Genomic DNA, 17521 nt, shown 5'->3' on the forward strand with positions numbered 1-17521 from the left:
TTGCTCTGAGGGAGGATTTTCTCACCAGTTAGTGGGCACTAGAAAACGTAGAACCCAGAGTTGAGCTGGAAATCCCATAGTGATTACAGTCTGTGCAGTGCTTCTCAAAATGAAAAGTTTGGTATTTTGACTTATTTTTGAAGTCATTTATGCAAGGTAAACACACAAAATGTGTAATAACAATATTTGTTAATCTATTATAACAAGGAAATCCAATGCAAATGCAAAATAATCTCAAAGTCAGTAATTTGTTCAAATCGGGTGACAGACCTCCAATAGCTCATCGCCATGAAAGAAGCTGAACAATCTTTAAATCAAAAAGGACTATTTTTAAAACTCAGGTGATGATTGTTGGCAGCTTTGTATGTAATTTTAATGCTGATTAGAAACAGTGAAGCTATATAAAGAAAATGTACAATGTTTGCCACAGATTATATGAGGGCAAAATTTAAAACTTTAAACTGAATTATGTGATTTTAAAAGACTGTGTATTTACTCAGAGTGCCTCTAGATAAATAGATTATAATCTGTGTCAAAGGCTTTGGATTAGGATTGAGTCTTCATGCACTGTTCATTGATCACACACACTAATCCAAGTCTAGGAAAGTAGCACAGAGTAGATTACTTTAAGTGTGTGTAGAGAGATGTGTGTGTGCAAAGCCATGGTTGTCTCATAGTCCGGTTGTCCAATTGTTGTCCCAGGGCCTCAGGGATGCTTTAATGTGTTTGTATGTGCGTGTGTTTTATGTAACCATCAGCGTCATCCTTGCCTGGTGCCTCATTTTTAAACTAAATTACAGTACTGCTCATTGCGGAGCTTTGATTTATTATTGAGGGATTTTGTTGAAACATGTAGTATGTGTGCATAGTACCCAGCAATTAAAATACTTTCTCAGTTCAATATGTCAACCAGATGTAAACACTGTGGTGCTGTCAAAACATTACTCTCAACAGCAATATTGTTGTAGTAAGTTCGTGTGGGCATGGAAGAGGACAAAGGGGTCGGCTGGACTGCTGACGTATTTATTTAATAGAAAAATAACTTAAACTTTGCAAACACCAAATGGTGACTTCTATTCTGACACGTTGTCACAGCACTTTCGATTTACTCCTTCCGGTTTCCGTTTCCGGTTCGCGTCAGCAGTCCGTCTCTCTCTCACTTGCTTCCGTCTCTCCTGGCGTTTTATACTCTCTCCACGCCAATTACTGGAACAAGAAACAGGTGATGATAATTTCTGCCCAAACCACTCACTTACCGCTCGTCTCCATATTCTCTCTCCCGCTGCAGACTTCGCTAAACCACGCCCCCCTGCCACATACCCCCACCGCCCGACTCAGGCCGGGGAGCCATCCGGCCTGCAGCACTTGTCTGGAGAGGAAGTCGGCCACCGCCATCTGAACACCCGGCCTGTGGACCACCTTGAACTTAAAAGGCTGAAGAGCTAGATACCAACGAGTGATCCGCGCGTTGGTATCCTTCATGCGGTGGAGCCACTGCAGCAGAGCGTGGTCCGAACAGAGGGTGAACTCCCGTCCCAGGAGATAATAGTGGAGGGTGAGGACGGCCCATCTGATGGCAAGGCACACTTTCTCTATGGTGCTGTACTTGGCCTCTCTCTTTGAGAGCTACCGGCTAATGTACAGCACCGGCCGTTCCTCCCCCTCTATCTCCTGGGACACGACTGCCCCCAGCCCCCTGTCCGCAACAGAAAAGGGAGAGAAAAATCAGGAGAGTGTAACAACGGCCCGCCACATAGAGCAGCCTTGACCTGGGTAAAGGCCTGCTGACACGGCTCCATCCACTGGACCGTATCTGGCACCTCCTTTTTAGTCAGGTCAGTCAAAGGGCTGGTGAAGTTCGAATAATTAGGAATAAACCGTCTATATCCCGCCAGCCCCAAGAACTGCCTTACCTCCTTTTTGGTCTTGGGACGTGGGCAGGTCGCAATAGCGGCTCTCTTATCAATTTGGGGACGCACCTGTCCATGCCCCAAGTGGAAGCCCAGATACCTTACCTCCACACGCCCAATCGCACACTTCTTTGGGTTGGCCGTGAGCCCCGCTCCCCTCAGCGACCTCAGGACAGCCCTCAGATGCTGCATATGCTGCTGCCAAAAATTACTAAATATAATGTTATCATCCAGGTAGGCAGCCGCATATGCAGCATGGGGCCTCAGAATCTTATCCATGAGGCGCTGAAAGGTAGCAGGTGCCCCGAACAAGCCAAACGGAAGGGTAACAAATTGGTGTAAACCAAACGGCGTTGTGAAAGCTGTTTTTTCTCTGGATAATGGAGACAAGGTGATCTGCCAATAGCCCTTTGTTAAGTCCAATGTCGAATAAAAACGAGCCGTGCCTAGCCGATCAAGCAACTCGTCAACCCGCGGCATTGGATAAGCGTCGAATTTCAACACCGCATTCACCTTGCGATAATCCACACAGAACCGGACTGAGCCGTCCGTTTTCGGAACGGAACTAAAATCGGGCTCGCCCAGTTACTGTTGGATTCTTCTATTACCCCCATGTCAAGCATAGCGCCTAATTCAGCCTGAACTACTTTTTTCTTGTGCTCAGGTGAGCGATACGGCCGGCTGCGAACTACCACGTCCGGCTCGGTCTCGATATGGTGCTGAATCAGGTTAGTACGGCCCGGTAGGGGCGAGAAGACGTCAGCAAACTCTGCCTGTAATTTCGTTAAATCAGTGAGTTGGGACGGCGAGAGGTGATCTCCACCTGGAGCCAGGGCGAGGGATTGTGGTTTGATATTCGCCTCTGGACCGAGATCATTCTCCCCCCCCCAATCACCGATGCCAACATCACTGATTCTGCCTCATTCCGTTTTTTAAGGAGGTTGAGGTGGTAGATCTGACGGGACCCGTTCCTATTGGACCGTATTACCTCATAATCGAGATCTCCGACTTGTCGTGCGACCTCAAACGGTCCCTGCCACTTAGCTATTAATTTAGAGCTCGACGTTGGGAGTAATACAAGTACTTTCTCTCCCGGTGCAAATTTGCGTAACCTAGTTCCCCTGTTATACAGCTGGCTCTGGCGGTCCTGGGCTTGTAACAAATTCTCCATTGATAGCCGCCCCAATGTGTGGAGTTTTGTTCTCAAGTCCAGCACATATTGAATTTCGTTTTTGCCCTGAGATGGCCCCTCCTCCCAAGTTTCTCTCAGTATGTCGAGCACCCCTCCGGGGCTGGTGCCCATAGAGAAGCTCGAAGGGGGAAAACCCCGTGGAGGCTTGAGGGACCTCTCGCACAGCGAATAACAATGGCTCTAGCCACCTATCCCAATTTTTGGCGTCTTCGTGAACGAACTTACGGATCATGGATTTAAGAGTGCAATTAAATCGTTCGACCAGGCCGTCGGTTTTTGTGGGTGATAAACGCTAGTTCGAATCGATTTAATGCCCAACAATCTGTACAGTTCGGGTAGCGTACGTGACATAAACGCCGTGCCATGATCGGTGAGGATTTCTTTTGGAACCCCCACCCGGGAGATAAGACGAAACAGGGCATCCGCAACACTTTTAGCGGAAATGTTGCAGAGGGCCACCGCTTCAGGATATCGTGTTGCATAATCAACTATGACTAATGCAAAGTGATGTCCTCGTGCCGATCGCTCTAATGGCCCGATGAGGTCCTGCATTAAGGGAAGAGGGCGCAAAGGCGCTTTTGGGGCGGCCGGTAGGTTCACCAACTGACATTCCGGACAAGATGCGCACCACCTGCGCACGTTGTCATGAATGCCCGGCCAAAAGAAACGGGTCATGAGGTGATTTATTGTTGCGGCCTGTCCCAAATGGCCCGCCATAGGATTAGAATGAGGCTCCCGGGCGGTCTCCTTCCACGCCCTATTTCCCCAAGAGGCATCCGCACATAACGACCCCAATAAAACCGTAAATGCGGGCCAATTCGTTCCCAAAATTATCGGATGCCGGAGGTGGGGACTAACCGCCACCTCCACACTATGCTTTTGTCCCCGGAATTGAATCATAATTGGGACGACCGGATACTCCACCACATCCCCGTGTACGCACCGCACCTTAACCACGCGGCTTGTATCCAATGCCCCCGGCTGAATCAGGCTTTGATGGATTGAGGTTTGGTTGCATCCTGAATCCACCAAGGCCGGATATGTACCCCCCTTGATACTCACAGGTATTTGGTACTCGCCAGCCTGACCGGGGCGGGACACGAGGAGGGCCGGGTGGACGGGACCTAGGGAGAGGGACAGGGCGAGAGAGAGAAGGAGAGAGAGAGTTAGTAGCTGGGGGTGCGCCGACCCCTGGGCATGCCACCATGTGGTCCTCCGCCAGATGGATGGCCGAGTCCAGCGACGTGGAGCGGTGGCACTGGACCCACTCGGCCGTCTTTTTGGGAAGCAGAGCGATGAACTGCTCCAGCACCACCAGGTCGACGACATGCTCCACGTCGCTTCCCTCGGCTAGTAGCCACTTGCGGCAGGAGTCCCGGAGCTGTTGGTCCATCGCGAAGGGCTGTCCGGCCTCGCCCAAGTCCAGGGACCGGAAGCGCTGGCGATGTTGCTCTGGCTACCGGCCGACCCGCTGGATGATGGCCCTCTTCAGGTCGTTGAAGACCAGGAGATTCGCCACCGGAAGTTGTTGCGCGGCACCTGGGCCTCGCCAGAGAGCAGGGGAATGAGGCGCACTGGTCACTGCTCGCGGGGCCACCCGCAGGCCTCCGCCGACTTCTCGAAAAGTTCCAGGAAGGCCTCCGAAACGTCGTGGGCCCCCATCTTGTGAAGTGGCAGGTGGAAGGGGGCGGCCCGGCGGCCTCGGCGCGAACCTCCCGATCAATCCAGCTCCGGAACCTCTCGCGGTCCTCCTGCTGGGCCTGAACGATGGCCTGGAATCGTCTCTCCAGATCGGTCCTCAGGTCCAGCAGGGCCTGGTGTTGTTCGCGGTGCAGGACCGCGAGGGAAGCGCTGACATCCGCAAGCGGCGTGGAGGACGGGCTTTGCATGGCGGCGGCGGCGGTCCTTCTTCCTTCCCGGGTTTCGGCACCAGTGTAGTAAGTTCGTGTGGGCAAGGAAGAGGACAAAGGGGTCGGCTGGACTGCTGACGTATTTATTTAACAGAAAAATAACTTAAACTTTGCAAACACCAAATGGTGACTTCTATTCTGACACGTTGTCACAGCACTTTCGATTTACTCCTTCCGGTTTCCGTTTCCGGTTCGCGTCAGCAGTCCGTCTCTCTCTCACTTGCTTCCGTCTCTCCTGGCGTTTTATACTCTCTCCACGTCAATTACTGGAACAAGAAACAGGTGATGATAATTTCTGCCCAAACCACTCACTTACCGTTCGTCTCCTGATTCTCTCTCCCGCTGCAGACTTCGCTAAACCACGCCCCCCCTGCAACAATTGTTTACATGCACTTTGAAAATTCAGTTTCAGTCAGACTTACTGAAATCATACCAGTGGCATACGATTTTTGTGAAGTCATTCAGACTAACAAATTTAGATAGCGAAATAATAGAGCAACTTTGTGCAGCATCTTATCACACCACAGTTGGCCTCAGCTTTGTGTGCTTGACCCGACAGAGAAAGGTCATGCACAATCTGTATTTAATCTTTAAAATTTCGATTTTGTATTGTGTCGTGTACACTTGCACAAAGAGAAGACCTGACAAGCATAGTAGAATTTTAATTGAATAAACCAGTAATGTGAGTTTTAGGCAGGACTATCTGTTCGTCTCAATCTAATGTAAGCTGTGTTCAGAAAACTTTGAAGAAGTCATACATTTTTGCACACTTCAAGGGAAAGTTCACTACTTTTCAACCAACTTTGTATTGTTACAATGTTGGTAGTATATGAACAAAATGCAGTATTTTCCATGAAAAATCATCCTGCGCACATACTAGTTTGATGACAATATTTCAGTCACAAACACTGTAGACACACTCTAGTGAACACATAAAATACCCAAATTATACTTGGAGTTTTAAGCTTTAAAACATGGTGTATTCCAAGGATGTAACCAAAATATTTAAGATTAAGGGGATCATATGTAAAATTTTATGAATTACTCATTGAGAAACCCTGAAGACTAGTGGAACGCATCTCCTTCAATGTCCATTGTGAATACAGACATGGACTTTCTGGTTATATTTACCACTTTCCATGCTTCAACATTTTCTCAGTTTCCTAGTAAAGCAGGAGGAGATTGCTGAGAAAGGGTAGGGTTTCACTTTCCTTTCCTGATTCCTCATCTCTTTGTTTTGGTCTTTAACTCCAACAACTCCCCACTTATCTCTCTCTCTCTCTCTCTCTCTCTCTCTCTCTCTCTCTCCTGTCCATTTGTTTGTTCAGTTTCCCCTTTCTCACTTCCCACCCAACAACAGCTGCTCTGCTGTGATTGGCTGAGTTTCAGGAGGGGGGTGAAACCATGTGACCTGTTGTGATATTTTTCTTGCCTGCTTAGGACAGCTCTCTCAGTTACAGCAGAGACCGAGACAGATACAGTCTCACAGTCTGTCAGCAGTGTTAAATAACACTGCTACGCATTAGAAAAAGAAAAAATTATAACATAACACCTTCTGGATTACCGTTTCCATATTCCTTTAACCGGAAGATACAGGAATATTTTTATTTTTCTTTGGTTTTCTCAGCCTTTTGTGCCTGAACTGCCACCAAGGAAACCGGAACAACAGAGGAGGAAGACAGACAGACAAATAGAAAGCTATAGATCAGCCTGAGAGAGACAGATGTGTACGGAAGATGAGTCCGGCTTTAGAAGCGCTGATAAAGGGGTGTAGATACCCAGGGAAAGGAGAAATGAAGAAGGGAGTGATGTTGGAACCATTTGTCCATCAAGTCGGCGGCCACTCTTGTGTTCTGCGGTTTGGGGAACAGACCATTTGTAAACCACTAATACCCAGAGAACACCAGTTTTACAAGAGCCTGCCTCCCGAGATCCGCAAATTTACGCCGCAGTACAAAGGTAGGTGGACATTACAACCCATCCGCCACTTGATTGTTTGGATACTATTGTGTGTGACAAGTCTTTCTTCCTCTCCCACGCTTTCTTTTCTATCTATTCTCTATCTATTCATAAAATTTAGTAACAAGTGCTTTAAATCATTGTTTTGAAGAATTTATATGAATAAATTACACTGACTTATTTCCTAATGTGCAGCATGACTCCTATACAAGGCCACACACACTATCATATGCAGTAACTGATTGGATGCCCCTTTTTGAATGACAGTTAATGTGATAGATAGATAGATAGATAGATAGATAGATAGATAGATAGATAGATAGATAGATAGATAGATAGATAGATAGATAGATAGATAGATAGATAATCAAAATAACTTCAGATGGATAGACATACATATATAGATACATACATGCATAGATACTTAGTTATAAGATACATGCACACTCTTACACTCTCATAACACTTTTGGTCGCTCAAAGATTTATGTTCATGGCGTCAGATGGAATATCACGTTCAGTTCTTTTAGTCTGATATATTTAAACACTCACGCACACACACTGGCATCTGTCGCAGTGTGTTTGACTGGGCAAGGGTGTAGGAGTGCGTAAATGCGGACACACTCACGTTTGTAAATACTTACGATGCTTTCATTCTAACACGCTTCTCTTACACAAACATAAGACTCATCTGTGTTTTTCTTAATCACCATAAAGCCTGACACACAATGAAAGAGACTAACCACACGTTCTCTGACACAGCAAGTATAAGCCAAAGTGTGTATGAGCATTGGTGCAGAGACGTGACATCACTGCTGTTGATGTCATCATTCTACCATGACTGCAGAGGTTGAGTGGTCCTAGTGCCCAAATCTCACACCATTACAGACAGGTTAAAGCTTATGTGTTTGAAATAAGAATTGTATATTTTAATCCTGAGTTTGTCATTCAATGTTGAAATGGTTTTGCTGTTCTCTTTCTTTCTGTATTTACCCCCCTACCCCACTCAACTACCCATAATCCCCTTGTGATGCTTAGTTCCATCTATGGTTATCATGGGATACCACCATAAATCATGTCTTAGGCCACTTGCTACTTGTGTATATGTATATTTTTGCTTTGTATGTTATGTATTGATCTGTATTGTGAATGTGCCAAAGCAGTTTTCCAAATGGTTGCTGTCTGTAAATTTCAGTGATGCAGTTTCTGTAACGTTCAGACCATGAAGTTGTCAAATGCTTTCTTGTATTTGATATCTGATGTGGGAATCTTGCAGATGGTTTGCCCACTGAGTGGTAATAAAAAAAACTCATTGAATTGTACCTTCTTGCCTCCTGTGTTTTATTGTGTGTCTTTTTCTGCTTAGCACTAGAAGGCATGCTAAACACTCTCCCTCATTCTCACATATTCTCTATCTACACAAGTTCATTCCCTTTTCAACCACCTGCTTCTCTTTTATGTTTTATGTGTGTTAAATTACAGTTTAAGCCGGAGTGGGTAAGAGCTAATTTTTTTAATCATCATATGATTCATCATATTTGAATCATATGTTGTTTATGCATCAATACAACGTCCAGTGTACTCATGGTCTCTCTCTTTCTCTTTCCCTCATGTTCTCTCCAGGTGTGGTGTCGGTGAGTTTTGAGGAAGATGAGGAGGGGAATCTGTGTTTGATAGCATACCCGCTCCACAGTGATCCAGTTGATTTGGAAAACAAAGAGCCCTCTGCTGACGGTGAGCCCAAGAATAAGCTTGTTAAGTGGGGGAAAAAGAAACCATCAGGCCTTCTACCAGAAAACGAGAGAGCCAGACAGAGTCGCAAAGAGGAGAAGGGCAAAAGGTAAGGAAGGACACATGGATAATAAACCACTGTTCAAAAGTATGGGGTCAATATGATTTAAAAATAAGAAGAAATTAATATATTTAATTAGCAATTATGCATGAAATTGATTTTAAAAAGTGAAGATCTTTACATTGTTACAAAAAAATGGTTTTGAATATTTTTTTTAAAAAGTACCACGTTTTCCACAAAATATTAGGCAGCACAAATGTATAAAAGATTGATAAGAAATGTTTCTTGAGCAGCAAATCTGCTTATTAGAATGATTTCTGAAGACTCAAATAATGATGCTGAAAATTCAGATTCACCGTCAGATGATAATTAAATTTTTTTATATATTGAAATGGAAAGCAGTTATTTTAAAATATAATATTTCACAATATTGCGGTTTTTCTGTCATTTTTGATCAAATAGATACAGTCTTGGTGGTAAGTTTTTTTTAATTTAGATTACTAATTTTACAGACCCCAGACTTTTGAACAGTAATGTGTACATCCTTATCATATAATTCAGTAGTTGGCACACTCACATTCACGTAATGATAGTAATTTGTTAACTCTCTCTCTTTTGATCTTACAGTAATCGGGATGATAAGGCAGAGGTTTTGTCCTACAGTCTGGAGAAAGGAAACGTGGTTCCTCAGATCCAACACAACCCTTGGAGTCTGCAGTGTCACCAGCAACACCTACAGAGGATGAAGGAGAACTCCAAACACAGAAACCAGCACAGTATCCTTTCTAACGAGTGGACACACTTCCAAATTAAAACTGTATAATCATTTGTAAGACATGTAAACTCATTTATACAAGTAGGTATGCAACTTTGTAGTTTTTCCTCCTTGACCCATGACCCCTCATAGAATTTATTCTGCTGGAGAATCTAACATGGCGATACCGGGTTCCATGCGTTCTCGATCTGAAGATGGGAACACGTCAGCATGGGGACGATGCCTCTGAGGAGAAGAAAGCAAACCAGATTCGCAAATGCCAACAAAGCACTTCCTCTTCTATTGGAGTACGCCTCTGTGGGATGCAGGTAATTACTATATCTTCTAAATAGTCTACATACATGCACGTGCTAAAAAGGTTTACATCGGATTACATCGGAGGTTTACACTGGTAAAACCCCAAGTCTAATTCTGATCTGTATTTTTTCCCAATAGATGTATCACAGTGCTACAGGGCAGCTGATATTCATGAACAAGTATCACGGGCGTAAGCTGAGTCTGGCCGGGTTCAAAGAGGCTCTGTGCCAGTTCTTCAGTGACGGCCGAGTTCTGCGCAGAGAACTTCTGACCCCAGTGCTGCAAAGACTGAGAGAGATGAGAGCGGTGCTGGAGGCTTGCGAGAGCTATCGTTTCTTCTCCTCCTCTCTTCTCATAATCTACGATGGGGCTCCACCCCCTGCCCCATCTCGATCCCGGCCCTCTCGTGGAGGAGAGGAGGACGATGATGATGATGATGAAGATGAAGATGAAGACGATGAGGAGGGAGCTTACGGAGGGCGCCGCGATCACTCCAGCAGCGCTTCACCAATGGTGGACGTCCGAATGATCGATTTCGCTCACACGACATGTCGTGATTATGGAGAGGACAGCATTGTTCATGAAGGTGGAGACAGCGGCTACATCTTCGGCCTGCAGAATCTCATCAGCATTCTGTCACAGCTTGAAGAGCACAGCAACGACTAAACGCTCGTGCGGTATCTTACTGTGCATTTGCCGTGCCAAGGCTTACCAAGGGCATCCTGACCATGCCATCAGGGTTTAGAGTTCGCACTTAGCTCGCCCTGCTGTGCTCTTTCATAGCTCTAGCGAAGAGCGGCTACGCAGGCGAGGGTCAAAGGAAAATCCTGAATTCCCAGAAATCCTCCGGAGCTGAAGGGACTGAACTCTTTTGTAATTTCTCACTGAGGTGAAGAAGTGTGGTCCTTCTCCATGCCTGCTGTTTCTGCTCGCCCTGAATCGCAGATGGGTGGCAGTAGATGAGTTTGTGTGGCATCTCATCTGCTCATGTATCTTTATTCGTTCTCATCATCTTTGAAAGATAAGGAAAATAAACTGATGCTTGCATTAAAAGAGACATAAAAAGACATTTGCAAAATATGATGTCCTACACACCTTTTAAAAAGAGGTGGGTTTGTAGCAATGGTAGCACAGTCATAAATTGATGTGACAAGCAACTAAGCAACATACATGAAGGTGCTTTAGAAACACTAAGCAGGACTCAAAGGAAGAGACTTTGCTCTTGTAGGGAATGACGGGTGTGTGGAAAAAGGAATTTATAAAATCCTTTTCAAATTCCTGATCCTTAAAGACTTTTTCTCTTGGACATTTTAATATATATTATATTGACTTGGTTCCTCTTCATTCCATAACCACGTGTTGAAGATTAGCATCCTCACTCCAGAGACTTTAAAGAGAATCCTATTTATTTATAAGAATATTTCTATCATATGTGAATGGAAATATGACATTCCATCCCTAGTTCTATCGTATGATGTTATTGATATAGATTAAAAAAAATGATTTTTATGTCATGGTTTTCTCTGTTTTTGACAATATGAAACAAAATAAAAAGACATCGGTTTTGTTGTGGTACATTTTTTTTTCCCTGTGTGTTTGAGATTATAGCATAAGTATGATATGGCCTCTTTGACATTAGACTTAATTTTTATCTAGCTGATATTAGCACTCTAGTTAGCAAATATGTTACTAGAAACCAATAACCATGCAGCAAATTAAGCATGGTCGAAGTCTATGGCTATGTCTGTCTGTCTGTCTGTGTGTAAACAGCAGTGTACTTGTACAGTAGGTTCAGACCCTGCTCAGTGTGCATGGTTCAAATGTAGGCTGTATGCTTTTGATACAAGATACAATGCAGCGAAAGCAGAGCCCCAGCAGCCATATTACAGATTTGCTAAACCTTTCACTAAAAGCTTTCTGCAAGCACTCTCTAAGCCTGTTATTTGTGGGTGTATTTGGGCAGTAGTGTGAGGGATTTGGGCTGGATTTTATGTTAAAACTGTGTACATGCAGACTGTAGTGTCTTGTTTGTGTTTCCTCATGTGACTCCTCTTGAGTAAGGATGTTGTGTATGGATGTGGAATAATGTGTTAGTAGATATCTCGTTTTATTGGTCATTCACCGTGTATGTTTGCCCTCTTGTGTCCTTTGCGCAGTCTGTGACTGCCTCAGCTGTTCTAACACTCACATTCCCAAGTAAAGCTCTGGATTACATTCCAAATGCCGGAAAACTACTTGTAAGTGGGAAATACCATCAGCACATTCTGAATCAAGTCGGCATGTGAATGCTTTCTCTAAGAGAGCAATCGGTTTGAAATGTAAAAATGTTACCAGGTAACAAACGCTAAATGGAAAATATACTTGGAATGCTGTGCAGGAGTCATACAAACAGTGTGGATGGAAGATGCCAAATAGTTGGAATCAGTCATTGTGATTGCTAAATAATTAGCCTAGTTCACATTCATGTATATATTTTTTTTCTCCACAGAAATGTGGTGATTGAAACCTAGACTTCTTTACAGTATTGGTTTATCGCAATTATTCACTTTCAGTATAATTTAGTAAAGTTATAATTGCTGGCATTAGGGTGTAATTTCATGTTGACTGACTAAAGTAGATGGATTTATAGTTTTCTCTGAACATTTGTGTGCTGTCTGAATGAATATCTTTTTACAGCTCCCATAACATCCTCTTTCCTCATCTGTTGCTGTGAGCATGGGTTTTGTTATAATGATGGATTACTATGGCAACCATCTCTGAATTTTAAGCTAGATGCATAATGTGATTGGAGAAAAGGTAGTTGTCCCAAAAACCCAGAAATCCTTTTGGGGGCATAAGCTGAAAAATGCACAAGTACACTAGAAGATAGAGACCATATCTTCACTGTTATGTAATGCTGATATGCATAGAGTAGCACTTCTATATGTAGCACTGATGTATACAAGGTATTTATTTAGATTTACAACATTATATTGTTTCTGAAAGAAGTCTCTTATTCTCACCAGATTTATTTGACTTAAAAGAATTAATAATAAAAAATAAAATCAGTTATACTGTGAAATATGATTAGGTTATTACTACTGTAAATGTAACATAGCTTTGTTCTATTTTAATATAAGAATAAAAACACCATGAAAGTGATTAGGATGTATGTATGTATATATATATATATATATATATATATATATATATATATATATATATATATATATATATATATATATATATATATATATATATATATATATATATTTCTCAAGCTGAATGGAATAAGTAAATAATGACATATTATTTGAGTGTACTATTCCTTTAACTGACATCATGGAACCTCATTAGGCTAATACATGAGTTGTACGTGGAGTCTCTCACAGCCATTCTTTTGGGACCTTGTTGTGTGTTATCTCTAGGTTACACAACATGTTCATTATCTGATTATATAATTAATTAGCTTGGCCTTCCTTATCAACAAGGTCACAGAAATATAGAAGCATTATTAATTTAGCTACACTTCCATCCAGTCTAATTTCCTGTGTCCCATATAAGGTTGTATTTCTAACTTGTTCCTTATAAGTACTTAAGAGTTTTTTTTTTTAACAAAGTATGTACGCACTTTATTCACAGTGACAGTACATTTAGCTGGACACCCTGAGGTAATGATTCAACCAAACACAGAACAGCAGACAGGTGTTCATTGCCTCCATCCATTCCATTACAGTGAAAAAAGAATAAAAAGGCATAAAAATGGAATGATAACATGAGAGTGATGAGGAAGACAAAGTGATATATTGTTGGCAGTGAGAAGGAAGAGAGAGAGTTCGGTTCATTCAGTTCTACTGGTCAAAGTTCACTGAACTGCTGACAAATATTATAGGCTATGTATAAATTGCCAACAGGGCAAAGAGCACACATATGCATATAACTTTACCAATAGTATACTTTGTTATGGTCTAATATTGATTTTATTTAACTACTTTAACCCAAATAATATGTTTGATCTTGAGCTTGTTTAGGCATGATAGCTTAGTAATGTGTATAACTGATTCCCCATCTTTTTATTATAAGTTCAACAAAGTAAACTGTAGCTTACAGTTGTGATTTATGACTAACACATTTCACAAACTCAACATGATGTCCAAGTTTTCTTCTAATGAATCATCACACACCACAAGTACCACAGAGACTGCTGTGTGTGTCATGTAAGACATCAGAGGCAGTGCAACCTATTAGAAGGAATAATCTCTTATAATCCAAATCTGTTTACGATTTTCCAAGTAGAACTGGTGGCAAAAGACAATTGTGGTGGTCTTCATATTACTTCTTCCTTGTTATCTGCCATCTTTCACTTTAGAACAGCATTGTAGATACTATTAAAAAATATAAAAAACAATAACTGACACATGATATTGAGGATACTGAACACACATACTGGAATAAAATAAAAAATGTAAAGCCTGAATGCAATGTAAGTCACTTTGGATAAAAAAAAATAAAAAGAAAAGGTTTGCTAAATGCATAAATGTAAATGTACTTAGTTTTCCAGAACCTGCTTTGTTTGTTCTGGAAAATGTTTAGGTGTTTACAGGATCCTATTACATACTTATAGATCTGCATCTCACGTGACACAAATGTCACATCACTTGTGCTAATTATATGACATCAGATCTCCCATGTCATCACAACCTTACTCCTTATCTGAAGACAGCATGAGGGTGAAGAAATTAAAATGGAAATTCTGCTTCTGAGAATAATATGACTGTGTTGGCATGTGGCATTTGGTGGTCACTCCCTTTCCTTCTCTGTAAAACACACACACACATCATGGAAAAGAAAAGGGTGTGACCAACACACACCACACATTCCTTAGGCAGATAGTGAGACTGACTTTTGAAAATGTGTGTAAATTATACATAATTGTACTGTATGTAAATCATTTATAGAAACATTAATTTGTAAATTCTCCCACTGACGTGAAAGGGGTAATTAATTAACATTAAAATATCTAATATAAAAACTGAAATGTTGAATAAAATGTTGTGATGAGAATAACTGTAACTCTTGTCCAGTCTGGGTTCAAATCAATGACTTACCTAAGTGCTTATAGTTTATTGTGTATCACACAAGCCATGCTTTCATTATAATGTGGTATGGATAAGAGAGTCAGTTACCATCTGGCTGAGAGATAACACTGTTCTTGTTATTTTCACTTAAACTGAGTGCGAGTGACCTGAAATTAACAGTGGTCTCAGAACTCCCAATATATCTCTCAGATTTAACATTTTGATAATCTGTGGTCCCTCCATTTTGGAAAATGCAAATGTAACACATAAGAAGGTATAAATGTCTGTCAAGGAGAAGTGTAGGCTGAAACAATACTGATAACAACAACTTTGACATTTTAAGATAGTAGGACTGACCAAATAATGTCTGACATTGTTTGGCAGGTTACTTAAAATTCAGCGTGATTGAATGTGTCAGAATCTGGAATGTGACAGAATTTTAGTCTGACTGTAAAAAGAGAAACAAGAGGGAAATGGGATTCAGAAATGACAGATACATTGGCATGTTGTCCTCTAAGGCTAAATTAGGTTATGTAACTGCAATGGACAAAACTGTCCACAGTTCAACAGTTCAGCAGTCACTTTATGCGTGTGTGTGTGTGTGTGTGTGTGTGTGTGTGTGTGTGTGTGTGTATGTACTGACAGCAGAAACTCTGCATTATATGGAAAATGCAGCCAGAAAGCAGCGTGCAGAATTGCAGTGGATGAAACCCTCATGGCTATTTCCAAAAATAGACAAAGATCTGTGTGTGAGAGAAAAAATTGTCCTCGCTAAAATACTACATAGCATATATTCCTATGATCAGTTCCACATCGAAGCATCATCACCAATCACACACAGTCTATTAATCAGTAAAAGCAAATAATATTTACAACAGGCCTGTTTTTATAATAACCAGGGTCAGAAATTAAACATAATTGGCCACATATGGGGTAAAAAAAACATCAGATAATTTGAAATTGTGGTGGCAAAAAAATACACCATATACAATTCCTGTTTATATGTCATGTGATATACAGTAGATGTGTGTGTGTGCTTAATGTTCAGTTTTAGGCCTGTCAAACTATAGGTTTTGAATATGTTGTGTAGAATATGTGAATATTGTAGTCAGTAGCTGTGTTGTCACAGCTAAATGTTGTGAACAGCTTGGAAAATTATGTTTATTGATAATGAACATACATGCAGGGGGAAAAAATGCATAATATGGGTTAAATTCCTCTGAAATCAATTATAAGGGCAAATATAGCCTCTTAATAAAACAACCAACTCTTGCAATGCGATTGTGAAGCTCAGTGAGAGAATATCCACCCTTGTGTAATGAGGGAAAATACTAGACAAACATTTATATTCCAAGTACCTGGAGCCCTCTGTTGGTTAGAGAAATAAACTGTGGAACAGAGAAACATGAATTTATTTTAACTTTTCACTGAAAGTTATGACCCCTACTGGCCAAGGAAAGTTTCTCGTTTGAGTTAATTGGATTTTAATTAATTTTATGTATCATCGTTAAAAGTTTTTTTTTTTTTTTTTTTTTTTTTAGGTAGGCCTAATGCTAGTGAGTAAATCAAGCTTCCATATCACTGATGACAGTAGATAAATTAACTAATCTTTCCTCTCCGCTTCACTATAGCCAACTGTACTACAGCAGAATTTGACTTTACAGACATCCCAACCTGCAAAAAGTCATTTCAGGGAGGTAATCCCCCCCACCCCCACCCCCCACCCCCAAAAAAGGAAGGAAATACATCTCTCAGCTGTAGTCACCTTCTTAGTGAGACTTTGCCTATCTGAATTGGAGAACTGAGATATATTGGAGCAGCCTTCCCTGTGCTTAGCCTCCCTAACATGTTGTGGTCCCTAACAGATATAAAAGCATAAAATATCATTTCTATAAGCTATAGGCCTATGTAATTATTCGTTAATTATGTTTAAATATGTAGATTACTTTTACTATTTATATAATCTGCTTATACAATTTATGTAAACTGCTTTTATTTATTTTCCATTGCAACTTTAAACAGGTCTAAGGAGTTGGTTGTTTTCATGTAGCCTTGGCAACTAACCTGAATAATAAGCAGATGAAATTAAACTTGTCAACTCATCTCAACATGCCTTTTGCAATCATATAACCCTCCATGGGCAATGCTTGAGCAAGACTGTCATTATGTTTGACACCTATAAGACAGGGGTACACTTTCGTGTAGTCTGCCGTAAAATGTGTCTTATACTTTTTTTGTTTTGTGGCACTCTCCCTCTGCAATGGTGCTCCTGTTTCTACTAGATAAACATAACTGATTAATTTTGTTCGGGACTCGGGAGAAGAGATAAAAAGCCCGCCCACACTGACAATTGATTGGTTGATTTGCAGAAACAGGCCAATCAGGATGCTCTCTGTCTTACATGCGCTTCGCACACACGTACATTAGCACACACACACGCAAGGTCTCTCACTCCCTCTCCCTCTCTGCCGTGCGTGCGCTACACGGTTTGAAACACAGTATCTGTTTCGCATGCGCGCTTTTGCTCGCTCGGTATAGATTCCGGGAGATTTTAACTAATTTGCGGGTCTCAGGGAGCCGCTTTCAATATGCGGGAGACTCCCGGAACTTCCGGAGACTTGGGATGTCTG

General features: G+C 41.8%; 1 protein-coding gene across 1 annotated transcript; it reads left to right on the plus strand.

The window, feature by feature from the left end:
• Window positions 1–6459: 6459 nt before the first annotated feature.
• LOC132161009 (inositol hexakisphosphate kinase 2-like) lies at window positions 6460–11409 on the plus strand. Its single transcript, XM_059570778.1, has 5 exons — window positions 6460–6971; window positions 8594–8810; window positions 9390–9538; window positions 9670–9845; window positions 9973–11409. Exons 1-5 carry the CDS (start codon window positions 6749–6751, stop codon window positions 10498–10500), a joined length of 1293 nt encoding a protein of 430 aa, XP_059426761.1. The 5' UTR covers window positions 6460–6748; the 3' UTR covers window positions 10501–11409.
• Window positions 11410–17521: the final 6112 nt, after the last annotated feature.

This window comes from Carassius carassius, chromosome 17 (assembly GCF_963082965.1).
Source record: "Carassius carassius chromosome 17, fCarCar2.1, whole genome shotgun sequence".
NCBI lineage: Eukaryota > Metazoa > Chordata > Actinopteri > Cypriniformes > Cyprinidae > Carassius > Carassius carassius.

What these genes read in the sequence shown, in the direction of transcription:
- LOC132161009 (XM_059570778.1), top strand. Translation starts at nt 6,749, where the DNA reads ATGAGTCCGGCTTTAGAAGCGCTGATAAAGGGGTGTAGATACCCAGGG. An exon ending in CAAACACAGAAACCAGCACA is followed by an intron (nt 9,539 to 9,669) that starts GTATCCTTTCTA and finishes GACCCCTCATAG; the next exon opens with AATTTATTCTGCTGGAGAAT. An exon ending in TACGCCTCTGTGGGATGCAG is followed by an intron (nt 9,846 to 9,972) that starts GTAATTACTATA and finishes TTTTCCCAATAG; the next exon opens with ATGTATCACAGTGCTACAGG.